The sequence below is a fragment of the Pleurodeles waltl genome, chromosome 6, assembly GCF_031143425.1.
Source record: "Pleurodeles waltl isolate 20211129_DDA chromosome 6, aPleWal1.hap1.20221129, whole genome shotgun sequence".
NCBI lineage: Eukaryota > Metazoa > Chordata > Amphibia > Caudata > Salamandridae > Pleurodeles > Pleurodeles waltl.
The window spans coordinates 8,239,252-8,256,193 of record NC_090445.1 but is presented as its reverse complement, the minus strand read 5'-3'; the positions used below and the strand labels follow the sequence as shown (position 1 = coordinate 8,256,193).

At 50.8% G+C, this 16,942-nt stretch overlaps 1 protein-coding gene across 6 annotated transcripts in view; it reads left to right on the top strand.

Moving 5' to 3' along the window:
- The window catches only part of DNM1 (dynamin 1), a 714,309-nt gene that overhangs the window by 451,561 nt on the left and 245,806 nt on the right, over positions 1-16,942 (top strand). For all 6 annotated transcript variants that reach the window (XM_069236983.1, XM_069236985.1, XM_069236981.1 and 3 more), the window contains one exon: positions 10,004-10,117. In XM_069236983.1, coding sequence (XP_069093084.1) covers positions 10,004-10,117 — 114 coding nt within the window. The remainder of the gene's footprint in view (positions 1-10,003; positions 10,118-16,942) is intronic.

The following is a 16,942-nucleotide window of genomic DNA, read 5'->3' as shown; positions in this document are numbered from 1 at the left end:
TCTTGAAGGAGGCACGACGTTCATCCACACGGCATCCTATGGTTTCAGATCGAAGAGGTTCTGCATCAGGTGCATTCAGAAGAATATCAACCTGATCAGACACCATGAGGAATGTGTATTCCATTATTCTCTCTTCTTGGCTATGGTGGGCTGCAGTTTTGTAACACAGTTACATCTTGCAGCAATTACTAGGTATAGAAATTGTCCTACACAAGCTTTCATTTTAGATCACCTGTGATAAAGCAACCTTTCTCCTTCTTGGGAACTCAAAATAGTGCTCTCAAGATCAATGTGTCCTCCTCTAGAACCAGTTCCTAATGTTATCGTGCATCATAGACCTTGGAGGGCAGTGCTCGTTGTAGCCATCACTTCTGTTGGCAAGAATAGTGAGATTCAGGCACTTTGCTATAATGGCCTTTATACGTTTTTCTACAAAATATAGTTGAGAGCTCATTCACGTTTCTTATCAAAAATAATGTAAGACTTTCACATCAGGCTGTTTCCCTTCTAGTACCCAGTCCTCTCTAGCAGGGAGATCTTATTTTATTCTTGGACATCAAGAGGGTTCAGTCTGGATAGCAAAAAGGAAATGAGATACTTTAGCCACCTTTTGATCAATGATGGCCTCGCTCGAGCGTGTTTCGCCTCTATTTCCAGAGGATTTGTTTGTGTATTATGTTATGTTCTACCAGCACTTTACCAGTTAGGCCCAGGCCCCATACAAGGGGGTAAAATAGCTACTTCTGCATTACCAAAGAACATATCCATTTCCGAAATATGTGAAGCTGCAGCCAGGAGATCTGTGCATTCCTTTACAAGGCATTATGGTTTTGATTCAGACTCCAAGGCAAATGCTCATGTCAACCACACATGCTTACGGAATCTGTTTGCATGGAGAATGGGTTTTTGTTGTCTCTTTCTCTGGTTTTTATAGAGATGGGCTTGCTACTTTAATAAGTGATTATGACTACAAATGAGTTATTTCCCTGCAGTCCTCCTTTCCCTACATGGGACTCTCCATTCTAGTGAAGAGGAGTTCTTCCTCCTCCCTGGAGATGACAGATTCCTCTGAGGGGCCCTGATTTCTGTTGAAGGGCTGGACTGTCACTGCTAGTGCCAGCTTCAAGTCTCTCTAAGCTGCAATCTGTTTGATTACATTAGCTCTTCTTATCTCACATCTTCCTGCAAAAAAGGTTTGTGAAAGAGTTTTCCTCTCGCTTTTAATTATATTTTAAAGAAAGTTAATGGAAGTCGGCCAGCACATCCAGCCTTGAGCGGGCAAAATCTTTCTTTTTTATATGAATAAATTGGCTTTTCCAAAATAAAAAGTATGATATATGTTTTATATGTTTTATAAAAAGTGCTCCAGAATCCTACACGTGGCCAGAACAATTTAGTGCTTATGACTATAATGATTATTTCCCTGTTGGAGAATTAGGATTACAAGTAAGTATCATCTTTTTGTTCCATGGCATGTGTGTTATTCTGTGCCCTGGCAAGCTTCATGCTTTGGCTCAGGTGTGTCACATGACTGTCAAGACACATCCCACGTTCTCTGCTCTGGTCTTCGGGGGTTTGTACCTAGTGTGTTCTGTCTTGTGTGGTTATGTGCCCCATGTTCCCTGCCCACAAGTATCCCATGTTTTTTGCTCATTTGTGTCCTACATTTTCTGTATCTTATTGCCCTGTGGCCTGTGTCCATGCATTCTTTCTGCATTGTATCGTATTGTGTTATTTGTCCTTAGGTGTGATGTAGGAGAATGAGCGACTTCCAGTTTTGCTTTTGTTTGTGGTGGTAGGAAGTGCATGAGAGTGAGGCAGAGTGTAGGTGTCTGATGGGTTGGTGAACGTATATGCGTCTGTTCAGGTGCTCTGGTCCTGTGTTGTGTAGGGCTTGTTGTGTCACAGGCTCTATTTTCCGATATACTCAGGCTCTGTGGCCCAGTGTGTCCCAGGCTCCGTACCCTGGTGAATCCCAGGATCTGTACCCCAGTGTGTCCCAAACTCGGAGCCCTAGTGTGTCCCAGGCTCTGTACCCTGGTGAATCCCAGGATCTGTACCCCAGTGTGTCCCAAACTCGGAGCCCTAGTGTGTCCAGGCTCTGTACCCTGGTGAATCCCAGGATCTGTACCCCAGTGTGTCCCAAACTCGGAGCCCTAGTGTGTCCAGGCTCTGTACCCTGATATGTCTCTTGCTTTGTATAACAGGGTGTCCCAGGATTTGTACTCTGTATGTCCTTGACTCTGTGCCTCAGTGCTCCCCAGGCTCTGTGTCCTGGTGCTTTGTAGTCTCTGTGCCCTGGTGTGTCCCAGGCCCTGTGTCCTGGTGTGCTCCAGCCTCAGTGACCTGGTATGCCTCATACCCTGGGTGTATCCTAGGCAAGGTGCCCTGGTGCATCCTAGGCAGTGTGCCCCGGTGTGTCCCAGCCTCTGTTCCCCTGGGAAGTCCCAGACTCCCTGTGCCCTGGTGAGTCCCGGGCTCCCTGTGCCCCGGTGAGTCCCGGGCTCCCTGTGCCCCGGTGAGTCCCGGGCCCCCTGTGCCCCGGTGAGTCCCGGGCCCCCTGTGCGTCCTGGGCTCCCTGTGCCCTGGTGAGTCCCGGGCTCCCTGTGCCCCGGTGAGTCCCGGGCTCCCTGTGCCCCGTTGAGTCCCGGGCTCCCTGTGCCCCGTTGAGTCCCGGGCTCCCTGTGCCCCGGTGAGTCCCGGGCTCCCTGTGCCCCGGTGAGTCCCGGGCTCCCTGTGCCCCGGTGAGTCCCGGGCTCCCTGTGCCCCGTTGAGTCCCGGGCTCCCTGTGCCCCGGTGAGTCCCGGGCTCCCTGTGCCCCGGTGAGTCCCGGGCTCCCTGTGCCCCGGTGAGTCCCGGGCTCCCTGTGCCCCGTTGAGTCCCGGGCTCCCTGTGCCCTGTTGAGTCCCGGGCTCCCTGTGCCCCGTTGAGTCCCGGGCTCCCTGTGCCCCGGTGAGTCCCGGGCCCCTGTGCCCCGGTGAGTCCCGGGCTCCCTGTGCCCCGGTGAGTCCCGGGCTCCCTGTGCCCCGGTGAGTCCCGGGCTCCCTGTGCCCCGTTGAGTCCCGGGCTCCCTGTGCCCCGTTGAGTCCCGGGCTCCCTGTGCCCCGGTGAGTCCCGGGCCCCCTGTGCCCCGGTGAGTCCCGGGCTCCCTGTGCCCCGGTGAGTCCCGGGCTCCCTGTGCCCCGGTGAGTCCCGGGCTCCCTGTGCCCCGGTGAGTCCCGGGCCCCCTGTGCGTCCCGGGCCCCCTGTGCCCCGTTGAGTCCCGGGCCCCCTGTGCCCCGGTGAGTCCCGGGCCCCCTGTGCCCCGGTGAGTCCCGGGCCCCCTGTGCCCCGGTGAGTCCCGGGCTCCCTGTGCCCCGGTGAGTCCCGGGCTCCCTGTGCCCCGTTGAGTCCCGGGCCCCCTGTGCGTCCTGGGCTCCCTGTGCCCCGTTGAGTCCCGGGCCCCCTGTGCCCCGGTGAGTCCCGGGCCCCCTGTGCCCCGGTGAGTCCCGGGCCCCCTGTGCCCCGGTGAGTCCCGGGCCCCCTGTGCCCCGGTGAGTCCCGGGCTCCCTGTGCCCCGGTGAGTCCCGGGCCCCCTGTGCGTCCTGGGCTCCCTGTGCCCCGTTGAGTCCCGGGCCCCCTGTGCCCCGGTGAGTCCCGGGCTCCCTGTGCCCCGGTGAGTCCCGGGCCCCCTGTGCCCCGGTGAGTCCCGGGCCCCCTGTGCCCCGGTGAGTCCCGGGCTCCCTGTGCCCCATTGAGTCCCGGGCTCCCTGTGCCCCAGTGAGTCCCGGGCTCCCTGTGCCCCGGTGAGTCCCGGGCTCCCAGGCCCCCTGTGCCCCGGTGAGTCCCGGGCTCCCAGGCCCCCTGTGCCCCGGTGAGTCCCGGGCCCCCTGTGCCCTGCCCCAGGCCCCACGCCCTGTGAGACGGAGAGCCCTACTTAGTGCTAAGCTCCCTACTGGTGGTAAAAGCACAAGACTGCTCTTGTGTAACCCTCACCCACCAGGATTACTCCTTGGTGACAATCTTCATCATAGGGCTCCTCCCGTCCCGCTGAGGAATGGGCGTGCTGCTACCAGTGGAAGACCCAGGAGCACTGAACGGTAAGTACCAAATGATGGTTAGATAGGAGTTGTAGGGGTTGGTTTAGAGGTGAGTTAAAAATACCTGCATGATTGTTTTTATTGTGTTTTATGATCATATATTTGATCGCATAAATATACTACTATGATTACCTGGAAGGAAAGCTGTGTTTTATTCCGTCCTCCAGATGGTATTAAAAGGTATGAAAAGTAGAAGGTATGCTTGGTTTCAGTGACTCTTCCTTCTACCAGGTCTACAAGTTTCAAGCCACTCTTCCCCGTGGCCATCTTCAGGACCAAGGATCTAATTCCCTGATTCCACTCCTAGTGCAAGAAGTACGACGACTGCAGGGTGTAGCAGCTCCACACACTGCATGCTTAAATACACATTAGACCTACTTGGTGCTGTGTTCTTTCATACATAGAGCAATTAAGGATTTTCCTCCATAGATCCTCCTGTGGCAAGGCGAGCCGGGAGTCACACTTAGTCCAAGATTTTGTCTCGGCTAAATAACTTACTGGCACTTAACCAGGTCTGAATGAGCTATTCCCACCTATAGAAAGTTTAGCACAAAGTACGGAGGTAGGTTCTCCCTGTTTTCTCCATGCCTGCTGTGCCTAGGTGCTGAGTGTTCTGTTTTTTCACAGACATCCTGTTGGGCACACTGTTTATCTTACTTGATTACAGTCTGTGCTCTTATTTCTCTTCCCCTGGTGTTTCCTTTTTCATCAGTCCTAATTTGTGTTTTCTGATTCATTCTGTGCTCCCTGCTCTCCTTCGTCTTGGGTGTATGCCCATTGCTCTGTCACTGTTATCTTGTGTGGTGTGCTCCATGCTCTGTGCTTTTGTGTGCCCCCATATTGTCCACCTTTGTGTGTCCCATGCTGTCCACCTTGGTATGTGCCCTGATGTTTCCCATATTGTATGCTCTGGTGTGTCCCATGCTTTCTTCGTTGGTACGTCCCATGCACTGTGCCCTACTGAGCCTCAGGATCTGTTTTCTGATGCATTCTGTGTTCCTTGCCCTTGTAGGGTCTTGGCTGTGCACCCATTGCTCTGTCACTGTTATCTTGTGTGGTGTGCTCCATGCTCTGTGCTTTTGTGTGCCCCCATATTGTCCACCTTTGTGTGTCCCATGCTGTCCACCTTGGTATGTGCCCTGGTGTTTCCCATGCTTTCTTCGTTTGTACGTCCCATGCACTGTGCCCTACTGAGCCTCAGGATCTGTTTTCTGGTGCATTCTGTGTTCCTTGCCCTTGTAGGGTCTTGGCTGTGCACCCATTGCTCTGTCACTGTTATCTTGTGTGGTGTGCTCCATGCTTTTGTGTGCCCCCATATTGTCCACCTTTGTGTGTCCCATGCTGTCCACCTTGGTATGTGCCCTGGTGTTTCCCATGCTTTCTTCGTTTGTACGTCCCATGCACTGTGCCCTACTGAGCCTCAGGATCTGTTTTCTGGTGCATTCTGTGTTCCTTGCCCTTGTAGGGTCTTGGCTGTGCACCCATTGCTCTGTCACTGTTATCTTGTGTGGTGTGCTCCATGCTCTGTGCTTTTGTGTGCCCCCATATTGTCCACCTTTGTGTGTCCCATGCTGTCCACCTTGGTATGTGCCCTGGTGTGTCCCATATTGTATGCTCTGGTGTGTCCCATGCTTTCTTCGTTTGTACGTCCCATGCACTGTGCCCTACTGAGCCTCAGGATCTGTTTTCTGATGCATTCTGTGTTCCTTGCCCTTGTAGGGTCTTGGCTGTGCACCCATTGCTCTGTCACTGTTATCTTGTGTGGTGTGCTCCATGCTCTGTGCTTTTGTGTGCCCCCATATTGTCCACCTTTGTGTGTCCCATGCTGTCCACCTTGGTATGTGCCCTGGTGTTTCCCATGCTTTCTTCGTTTGTACGTCCCATGCACTGTGCCCTACTGAGCCTCAGGATCTGTTTTCTGGTGCATTCTGTGTTCCTTGCCCTTGTAGGGTCTTGGCTGTGCACCCATTGCTCTGTCACTGTTATCTTGTGTGGTGTGCTCCATGCTCTGTGCTTTTGTGTGCCCCCATATTGTCCACCTTTGTGTGTCCCATGCTGTCCACCTTGGTATGTGCCCTGGTGTGTCCCATGCTTTCTTCGTTTGTACGTCCCATGCACTGTGCCCTACTGAGCCTCAGGATCTGTTTTCTGATGCATTCTGTGTTCCTTGCCCTTGTAGGGTCTTGGCTGTGCACCCATTGCTCTGTCACTGTTATCTTGTGTGGTGTGCTCCATGCTCTGTGCTTTTGTGTGCCCCCATATTGTCCACCTTTGTGTGTCCCATGCTGTCCACCTTGGTATGTGCCCTGGTGTGTCCCATGCTTTCTTCGTTTGTACGTCCCATGCACTGTGCCCTACTGAGCCTCAGGATCTGTTTTCTGGTGCATTCTGTGTTCCTTGCCCTTGTAGGGTCTTGGCTGTGCACCCATTGCTCTGTCACTCTTATCTTGTGTGGTGTGCTCCATGCTCTGTGCTTTTGTGTGCCCCCATATTGTCCACCTTTGTGTGTCCCATGCTGTCCACCTTGGTATGTGCCCTGGTGTGTCCCATGCTTTCTTCGTTTGTACGTCCCATGCACTGTGCCCTACTGAGCCTCAGGATCTGTTTTCTGATGCATTCTGTGTTCCTTGCCCTTGTAGGGTCTTGGCTGTGCACCCATTGCTCTGTCACTGTTATCTTGTGTGGTGTGCTCCATGCTCTGTGCTTTTGTGTGCCCCCATATTGTCCACCTTTGTGTGTCCCATGCTGTCCACCTTGGTATGTGCCCTGGTGTGTCCCATATTGTATGCTCTGGTGTGTCCCATGCTTTCTTCGTTTGTACGTCCCATGCACTGTGCCCTACTGAGCCTCAGGATCTGTTTTCTGATGCATTCTGTGTTCCTTGCCCTTGTAGGGTCTTGGCTGTGCACCCATTGCTCTGTCACTGTTATCTTGTGTGGTGTGCTCCATGCTCTGTGCTTTTGTGTGCCCCCATATTGTCCACCTTTGTGTGTCCCATGCTGTCCACCTTGGTATGTGCCCTGGTGTTTCCCATGCTTTCTTCGTTTGTACGTCCCATGCACTGTGCCCTACTGAGCCTCAGGATCTGTTTTCTGGTGCATTCTGTGTTCCTTGCCCTTGTAGTGTCTTGGCTGTGCACCCATTGCTCTGTCACTGTTATCTTGTGTGGTGTGCTCCATGCTCTGTGCTTTTGTGTGCCCCCATATTGTCCACCTTTGTGTGTCCCATGCTGTCCACCTTGGTATGTGCCCTGGTGTGTCCCATGCTTTCTTCGTTTGTACGTCCCATGCACTGTGCCCTACTGAGCCTCAGGATCTGTTTTCTGATGCATTCTGTGTTCCTTGCCCTTGTAGGGTCTTGGCTGTGCACCCATTGCTCTGTCACTGTTATCTTGTGTGGTGTGCTCCATGCTCTGTGCTTTTGTGTGCCCCCATATTGTCCACCTTTGTGTGTCCCATGCTGTCCACCTTGGTATGTGCCCTGGTGTGTCCCATGCTTTCTTCGTTTGTACGTCCCATGCACTGTGCCCTACTGAGCCTCAGGATCTGTTTTCTGATGCATTCTGTGTTCCTTGCCCTTGTAGGGTCTTGGCTGTGTACCCATTGCTCTGTCACTGTTATCTTGTGCGGTGTGCTCCATGCTCTGTGCTTTTGTGTGCCCCCATATTGTCCACCTTTGTGTGTCCCATGCTGTCCACCTTGGTATGTGCCCTGGTGTGTCCCATATTGTATGCTCTGGTGTGTCCCATGCTTTCTTTGTTTGTACGTCCCATGCACTGTGCCCTACTGAGCCTCAGGATCTGTTTTCTGGTGCATTCTGTGTTCCTTGCCCTTCTAGGGTCTTGGCTGTGCACCCATTGCTCTGTCACTGTTATCTCCTGTGGTGTGCTCCATGCTCTGTGCTTTTGTGTCTCATATATTATCCGCCTTGGTGTGTCCCAAGCTGTCCACATAGTATCTGCCCTGGTGTGTCCTGTCTCCTCTTAAGTCCCATTGTGTGCGCCCTTGTTTGGTCTGTGGAGTGTGCCCAGGTTTGATCCATGGTAAGTGCCCCAGTGCTCTCCATTCCTGCTGTTCCCAAGTGCTGAGTATTCTGGTTTTTCAGACACCCTGTTTTCCCCTGTTACAGGGGCACAGTCTTTGCTCTTATTTGTCTTTATCAACCTAATTGTGTCACCTCCTCCTCCACCTTGCACTAATTTGTGACATGCTTGTTGTTCTGTTTTGCCACACTGTTTGCCTTGGTATGCTTCATTGTGTGCTTTAATGTTTTGTTTGCACTGTACATTGTGAGGGTATTTGTGCCATATTATGTGTCCTTTTGTAGTTCATTCTTTTCCTTTATGTGAACCTCTGCATACCCTATATTGATGTTTTGCCATTTTGCTCCTCACTGTCAGCCCCAGCAACATTTTGTGCCATCATCTCAACTCATGTCTACCCAGAAAACAATAAGACTGTCATGCCTCCCCAAGTAGTTGCCAGCTGCTGAAAGAAGTTCAAGATCCCACCTACCATGTTTGTTTTTCTAAATTATCTCAATGTAGACAAGTACCTTACTCTGTTGCCTGGTATCTGGTGTATTATTTGCCTTAGTGCACCATCCCATGTGCCCTGGTGAATTAGAACCTCTTCCTAGGTGCCCCAAACACTGTTGTTAAATGTGCCACACTTTGTGATCTTTTGTGCAGCACTCACTGCCCAGTTTGTCTCTCTCTCTCTCTCTACTTCTCTCTCTCTTGTTCCCTCTCTCTCTCTCATCACCCTCTCTGCCCTTGTGAGCAACATTTGGATACCTTTATTCTGATAGTGGTATGCTATGTGCCCTCTTTTGTACCACAATGTATAGCTATTTCGCCATATTCTCAGCCGATCTATTTTTCTTCTGTCACTTGGTGTGAAAAACCTACCTGTGGTCTACTCAACACTGTCTTGTTGTGGCTTTGTATCTGTCATGGTTTGCTACCCTCTCTGCTCTGGTGTGCTACAAGCTGTGCCTCTGGTATACCCCACTTCTCGGTCTTCCACATCCTGTACCTCTGTTAATATGCTACCCTCAGTGACTTTCTCCATGATCTGGCAATTCTCTCTGTGTGTCCTGGTGTGCCACACTCTGTGCTTTGGCTTTCCGCACCCTAAGCCCTAGTGCTTCACAGTTCCTGGCTTATTGTGAGACCCTCTTAGATCTAGTTTGCCAAACTGTTTTCTTGCCCCACACTGTTCCCTGGTGTGCACCCTGTGTGACCGGGGAACAGGGGGCCTGGGACAAACCTGTGTGACCTCACTCAAGTAAACAGGTATGCCACTACCTGTGAACTGACATTCTCTGTGCCTGAATTTGCCATGCTCTGTACTTAAGTCCCTCTCTGTGCCACGCAATTTCTCCTGGCTTGCCCTGTGTCCACATTCTTTGGCCTTGTGAGGCACACTGTGTCTTGGTCTGCCATGCTGTGGTATGCCATTCTCTACATCCTCTGCCGTCTGTGTCCTATGGTGCCTTACTTCATGCCTTTCCGTGGCACTCGTGTGTTCTAGGTTGCCACCAAGAATGAATGTTTTGTTTTTATTTTTTTTAACAGAATCAAACCCATTTTTACTCTTTTGGCGTACCACTCCCCAATTCCCCTTTTGCCTCACTCTCTGCAGCACATTTCTCTGTCCTGTTGTTCCACTGTCTCTGCCTGGTGACCCTCTCCTTCTGACATAGCATGCCACCCCTGCTCAGGGAGTATACCACACTTTTTCCTGGTGTACCATGCATTGCATTTTGGTGTGCTGTCTTGGTGCCCTGATTTTTCTCTGGTACCCTTCTGCCACTCCTCTATGAAGAGTGCCTTAGTGTGCATGCCCCGTTCTCCTTGATTCAGTACGGTAAGTCTCTTTCTTTGGTGTTATCCTAATGTTCACTATGTTCTGTTCTCTTAGGTGATCCGGAAGGGTTGGTTAACGATCAACAACATTGGAATCATGAAGGGTGGCTCCAAAGAGTACTGGTTTGTTCTGACGGCTGAGAATCTCTCCTGGTACAAAGATGACGAGGTACACTACTCTGGGTGAAATGATCTGTTTTAACTTGTCCTGCCTGTACTTCTGTATGCCCCCATCTCCCCTTTCTTACATTAGTTCTCCTCCTCCACGCCAGCCACTATTTTAGACTACTCTGTTCCCTTCACTCCATAAAGGTGCATGCCATGAAATAAATGAAAACATAAATTTTATAGTGTTATGACGTAAAAGGTCCCCTACATTGCTTTGGAAAGCAGGCACTCCTCTCCTGCATATCTCATAGCAAGTGTTTGATGGCTTTTTGATTTTCTTGTCTTTCCTTTTGGCCTCCATGCCCACGACAAGCGCACATGTATGCTGAAAGCTCACTATATCATGGAATGCAAACTAGAGGTTGGGCCTGTGGAATGGAGAAACACTGTAGGAAGCAGGCCTGGTGTGTGGTGACCACCTATGGGGTTATCACCTTATACCATGTACAGATATCCCCTATTAGTGTAGTGTAGGCAGTGTCTAGTATGCCAGGTAGCTGTGGATGAGCAGCCAAGACCCATCATGGTATCTGCAAAGCTTATGCAGTACCACTACACTCACACAGCATTTACACACATGAAAGAACCACACAGTGATACAAAAATAAAGGTATGTTATTATAGTAACAAATACTAAAATACTGTATAAGCAATACTCCACTAGCAGGTGAGTAAAAACTCTATTTTATACACATTCTAAGTCAGGAATTGGCATAGAAAGCAATAGAAAACAGTGAAATACCAGAAAATAATGGGAGACCCTAGGGAAGACCGAACCATATACTAAGTAAGTGGAATGCGAAAGTCAGTCCCCCACCCAAGGAAGTGGAATCTGTAGAGGAAAACTGGAGGAAGATTCCAACCGGACTCCTCTGCATCGTTTACTTCATGTTCTGGCCACTGGGATCCTCCTCCCCAGCGACCAGGAGAGTAGAGGGAACTACCTGTTTTTCCCCAAACCACAGGTAAACTTTGGAAATGGACGTGCAAGACCCAGGCAAGACTGGAAGAAACCAAAGGTGCATCCTGACAGAAGAGGACCTGCAAATGAAGGGGACCAAGTCCAGTTTGAGTGTCCTGATTTGGCAGGAGCCCCTACCCACCCTTCTGGAGATGCAGGACCAGGTCGACGGTGAAGACCAGGAGTCTGCTATGCAGCACAGGAGCAGGAGAAGAGTTCCAGGAATGATGCAGTCGATGTCCCACGTCGGAAGAAGAGTTGCAGTCAGTCAGGGGTATGGAAAAACCACCAACTGGCCTTGGCAAAGGCAAGAGTCGCAAATGAAGAGTTTCAGAACTGTGGGAACCAGGAAGGTCCGGGGGACTCAACCCAAGGAGGGGAGTCCCGGGTGACCCTCAGCAATGCAGAGAGTCGCAGTGCAGTACCTAGGTACCATATACTAGGGACTTACATGAGGCACCAGTCCAATTGTGGGGTGTACTAAGTCAGGACTAGCCAAATTTAGAAGGAGAGAGCAAATGTACTGGGGTCCTGGCTAGCAGGATCCTAGTGAACACAGTCAAAACATGCTGACAGCTGGCAAAAAGTGAGAGTAACCATGCCAAAAAGAGGGTACGTTCCTACAAACACGTCATTGTTAAACAAGAAATAGTTGCTCTTTAAACACCACTTGGGCATATTTATTAACATTTCAGTGTGCTTCAGCAATGCCAAAGGTCTTCTACTCAAAAAATGTTGCATAATATGTAGGCCATCACAGTTATTAATACTGGTGTACAACTATTTCTTGATTAACAATGAGGTATACAAGCAACTGAGGGGTACAGTGATTGGCACCTGCTTTGCCCCCGCTATGCAAATTAGCATATGGGCTGGTGGGAGAGGAGCAGGTGCTACAATCTCAGTACAGTGAGGAGTGAAGTGAAAACATAATACTGTTGACTAGATTCATAGATCACTTGTTTGTCATTTAGAAGGAATCTGAAGGTGATGCCAGGAAGTTTGTTCCAGTTATCAAAGATAACAACTTGAACCTCTTGTTTACTAGCAGTATCAGTAGGACAGAACTGTTTTACTTGGATCTGTTGATATATGTCAAATTTCTTTTTTTAGAGGAAAACAATTACAGGAAACCCACGTCTGGCAATTCTGTGTTATATGCCAGCAGTTTTCAAACCAACAATTTGATAGCTAGCATACTACACTGCAAAGCACTATGAGTGCATAGAAACTGCAGTGAGGAGAAAGAATATGATATTGCTATTAAGGATCTGGCAGGGAGATTCAAAGAGAGAGTATATTCAGATGAGGGCATTAATACATTTTCAGAAAAAGCCAAAAGAATGAAGAGAGATGTCTTGTTTAAGCCCAGAAGGCCCAAACAACAGGACCAAACACAATACAGATTTATCACCCACTATAGCCTACAACAGGGCACTATCAGAAAGATATTGAATAAATATTGGCACTTGCTGAAGAATGATCCTGTAACAGGTCCATCTGAGAGAGACTTCTAGTTGCAGATTCCTTACCTTAGAATTTAACCCAGGTGTCAGTCTGGATCTAGAGATTTTTCTCGAGCAGTACCGCTGCATGTCGTCAGGTGGCGTTGGTCTGCTTTGCGTCCTTCATCTGCATCTTGCGCGCTGGATATTGTGTCGACCCCATCCTTATTGCCGACCCCTTTTCAGATCCTGACCCTTGCACTTATTGGTTGGGGTGTGGTGAGGGATGGGAGCGGTCGCTGGACCGTTTAGAATCCCAGCTGCAGGATTCTGAGGACTGGAAGATGGACCTGGGTGAAGCCATTGGTCCAGACACTTCGCCTGACTCTGGCATGCTTTCTTCCCCTACCGTGGCTGTAGAGAACGCTGCGTCCTATTCAGTGGTGGTGTGAAGAGCGGCAAAGGTCCTCTACCTCGAGCTACCTTCGGTGGCAGTCAGAATTAGCCTCCTGACAGATGTGCAGCAGCCTGGGGCTTCTCTTCCAGGGGATCCTCATCAATAGTCATAAACATTGAATATTCCCGCCCTTGTGCGGGGACCCCGGAGCATATATAAAATATATACACATTATACATGTGTAACCAACAGTCATGCAGGCTATCATGTTAAAAACAGGCTAAAATGCTTTATTTCTATGAAGTTTTTTTTTTTTTTTTTAAATACTACAATAGAGCATAAATAAGTAGCCAAGCTCCTAAAACTAGGCTTGGGGAAGTAAGCAGTAGCAAACTCTAGTGAAAAAATAGAGAAAACTGCATTGAAAAACAATGAAGCATTCTTAGCCAATAGGCTGCATGTAGGTTAACACAGGAGAACCATAAAAACTTTGGCACTGTGCCTTTAAGACCCTGAGCACCTCCAGTATCCCACCATGCCTCAGGGGTGAAGGAAAGGTGACAGTTGGTTCACAGTTAGGTCAGTTCTTTTTTCCGGCTTCTTCTGAGAGGATCCTGGAGCATTGAGCTCTCAGTTTTTCTGAGTTTTCCTCAGAGAAATTATTTAAAAAAGCGTTTTTTCACTTTTCACTCGACAAGTAACATCTTTGTCTGAGCTAGGAAGGTTTTTTCTGACAGAAAAATGCCTTCTCTTTTTGTCAAATGCCCTGCTTGTGGGAAGAAGAAGGCCCAGTCAGATCCCCACTCTCTGTGCATAGTATGCCTGCCTCAGAGTCACTGCCCTGACACTTGTAAGTACTGTAAGAACATGTCTAGGAGGACTCTGAAAGACAGAGAGAAGATCCGACTTCATGGGCTTCAGGAGAGGAAAAGAACATCGTCCTCCTCACTCCCCAGGCATCCAGAACGCCATTCTCAGGAGAGAATGGCCCGGTCGACGTCGACAGGTAGGAAAATACCTGTTTGTTCACCGTCGACGTCGTCGCTACCACCGTCCCACCGGCATAGATCGCCGTCGACGGCGACGCACCCGACGTCGAAGGGAACGGCGTCGAGGGAACATCAGAGCAGGGGCAGGTCTCCGTCGACGGCAGCCCGCCGATCGACGTCGAGCCACCGCCGGCATGCCCGGTCGCCGCCAAAGGCTGTGCGCCCCCCGACGTCAGGACACACGACGTCGAGATCTCCACGACGGCACGAGAAACATCCGCCGTCAACCTCCCATCGCTCCACGTCGAGGCACACGACGGCGAGCAGGTCGAGGTCCAAGGAACGCCGTTCGACGTCAAGGCACTCAACGTCGAGGCAATCAACGTCGAGGCAGGACCAACCGACTGGGCGTCCTTCGACGTCGAAACAGCCATCGACGTCGACGCAGGTTTTACCGGTCCAACAGGGAGCAGAACATCGCCCCTCGCCAGACAAGGCTCAGTCTCCAGTGGTCTCCATACCGAGCGACTCTTCTCGGTCAAGAGCATCTCCTGGGCATGTCTCGCCCATCAACCTATCTCCGAGATGGCTGGAGAGCCTCAACAGACCAGCGGCCTCCCCAGATTCGCAATATTCGCGAATGTATTCACCCACTGCCTCCCCGCCAAGAACGCCATCGCCGACAGCCGGGGCAGAACGGGCTCGTTCAGCTCCTCGACAGCCGACCGCGAGGCCTAGGCGCTCGGCTACAGCGTCCCGCAGCAGATCTCGCTCTCAACGGAGATCCAGGTCGCGCTCAAGAAGATCACCCTCTTGGTCTTCATCAGGTTCTTCTGTCGGGCGTTACTCACCTACTCTTACAGATTCACCACCTGCTAGAGTTTCTCCAGTGGATGACATAACCACTTTCAACGAGGTGTTGCTAAGAGGAGCGCAGAAACTCAATATAGAGGTTCCAGAACCGTCTACCTCCTCATCAATCATCTTTGAGACGCTACAACAGAGATCAGCGTCGAAAAAGTTGCTGCCTCTAGTGCCTGGTTTGTTGCAGCCGACCATGGACACTTTTCTGGCCCCAGCCTCGCTTAAGTCTGCCCCGGCTCGGATTCTTAAAAAGTACAAGGCTCCAGAGCAAGACCCTTTATTCCTTAGGAAGGATCCGCCACCAGACTCCGTGATCATAGCTGCCGCCCGAAAGACCCACTCGGTGGCATCTTCATCCACGGTACCCCCGGATAAAGAGAGCAGGCATTTAGACTCTCTGGGAAGAAAGATGTGCGGGACAGCGGCTTCAGCAATGAAGGTCTCTAGTGCGTCTGCGCTCCTGGGCAGGTACGATCGTTCTCTGTGGGATTCCCTCAGTAGATTTACAGAAAAACTGCCCAGAGAAGACAGGCAAGATTTCCAAGAGATTCTACAGGAAGGATGCCTGGTATCTAACCAAGTTATCAGCGCAGCAGCGGATGGGGCGGATTTGGCGGCTCATGGGTACGCACATGGTATCTGTGCGAGGAGATCTTCCTGGCTGAGGCTCACTGGCTTGAAACAGGAGGCACAACAACGTATCCTGAATCTCCCATTTGCCGGGAATTCTCTATTCGGTGCCCATGCAGACGAAGAGATGGCCCGCATGAAGACCGAGGTGGATACCATGAAGGCGGTAGGCCTCGAAAGAAGGAAAGATTTCAGGCGGAGGTACAGACCGTACGATAGACGCCCTTTCCAACAGAGGGTTCAAACCCCTCATTGGTCGCAAAGGTCTCAGCAACGACAGGGACGCCCTCTGTTTCAGCGAAGAAACACAAGGGAGCGAGGGTCAAGTAGACCTCAACAGTCCACTCCAAAAGCACCCACTAAGCAATGAAGTCTCGCTTCCCTCGACACTGTACACCACTCCGGTGGGGGGAAGTATTATTGTTCATCTTCACGAATGGCACTCTATCACAAGAGACAAATGGGTGCTCAATATTGTCGAACATGGCTATTCTCTCCTTTTCAAGCAGCCTCCACCACACTTGCCACCAACCAAACACAATCCGGCTCATCTCACCTTGCTACGCAAGGAGGCTCTCGCCCTCCTAAGAAAGAATGCCATAGAAAGGGTTCCACCTGCCCACAGAGGAAAGGGGGTCTACTCCCGTTACTTTCTAGTAGCAAAGAAGGATCAAGAGGGCGTTTTCAGGCCAATCCTGGATCTAAGACTGCTGAACAAATACATAAGAAAGCAGAAGTTCAGAATGCTAGCGCTTCACCAAATTTTCCCTCAACTGCATCAGGGAGACTGGATGTGCTCCATCGACCTGCAGGATGCGTATTTCCACATCCCAATAGCTCCAAAGCATCGAAAATTCCTGCGCTTTCGAGTAGCGTTACAGCATTACCAGTTCAGGGTTCTACCCTTTGGCCTGAAGTCTGCTCCAAGAGTTTTCTCGAAATGTATGGCAGTGGTGGCGGCGCATCTACGAAGACAAAGGATATACATATATCCATACCTAGACGACTGGCTACTAAAGGCTTCTTCTCCGGAGCAGGCGAGAAGCCATCGGGACATTGTACTAGGAGTTTGCGAAGCTCTAGGTCTTCAGGTCAATTACCAGAAGTCAACCTTGACTCCAACGCAGAGTCTTCACTACCTAGGAGCTATCATAAACACAGAACTACAAAAAGTGTATCCTTCGGAGGAACGACTGTCCTCAATAAACATGAAGTGCCAGGACCTGTTGAGAGCCAGCGCACCTACGGCACGTCAGGTGACATCACTACTGGGCTCCATGGCATCTTGCATCTTTATTGTCCCAAATGCCAGACTCCACATGAGACCCCTCCAAGAGGCATTGGAGGCCAATTGGAGCCAAAGAACAGGTCGCTGGGAAGACACAATGCGGCTACCGGAGGTAGCACTGCAGTCATTGAGATGGTGGATGCACAGACCTCACCTGTCAGTGGGCGCTCCGTTTCACCAGGTACTTCCATCCGACACTCTGGTAACGGATGCGTCTCTTCAGGGATGGGGGGCTCATCTGGGTCCTTTTCA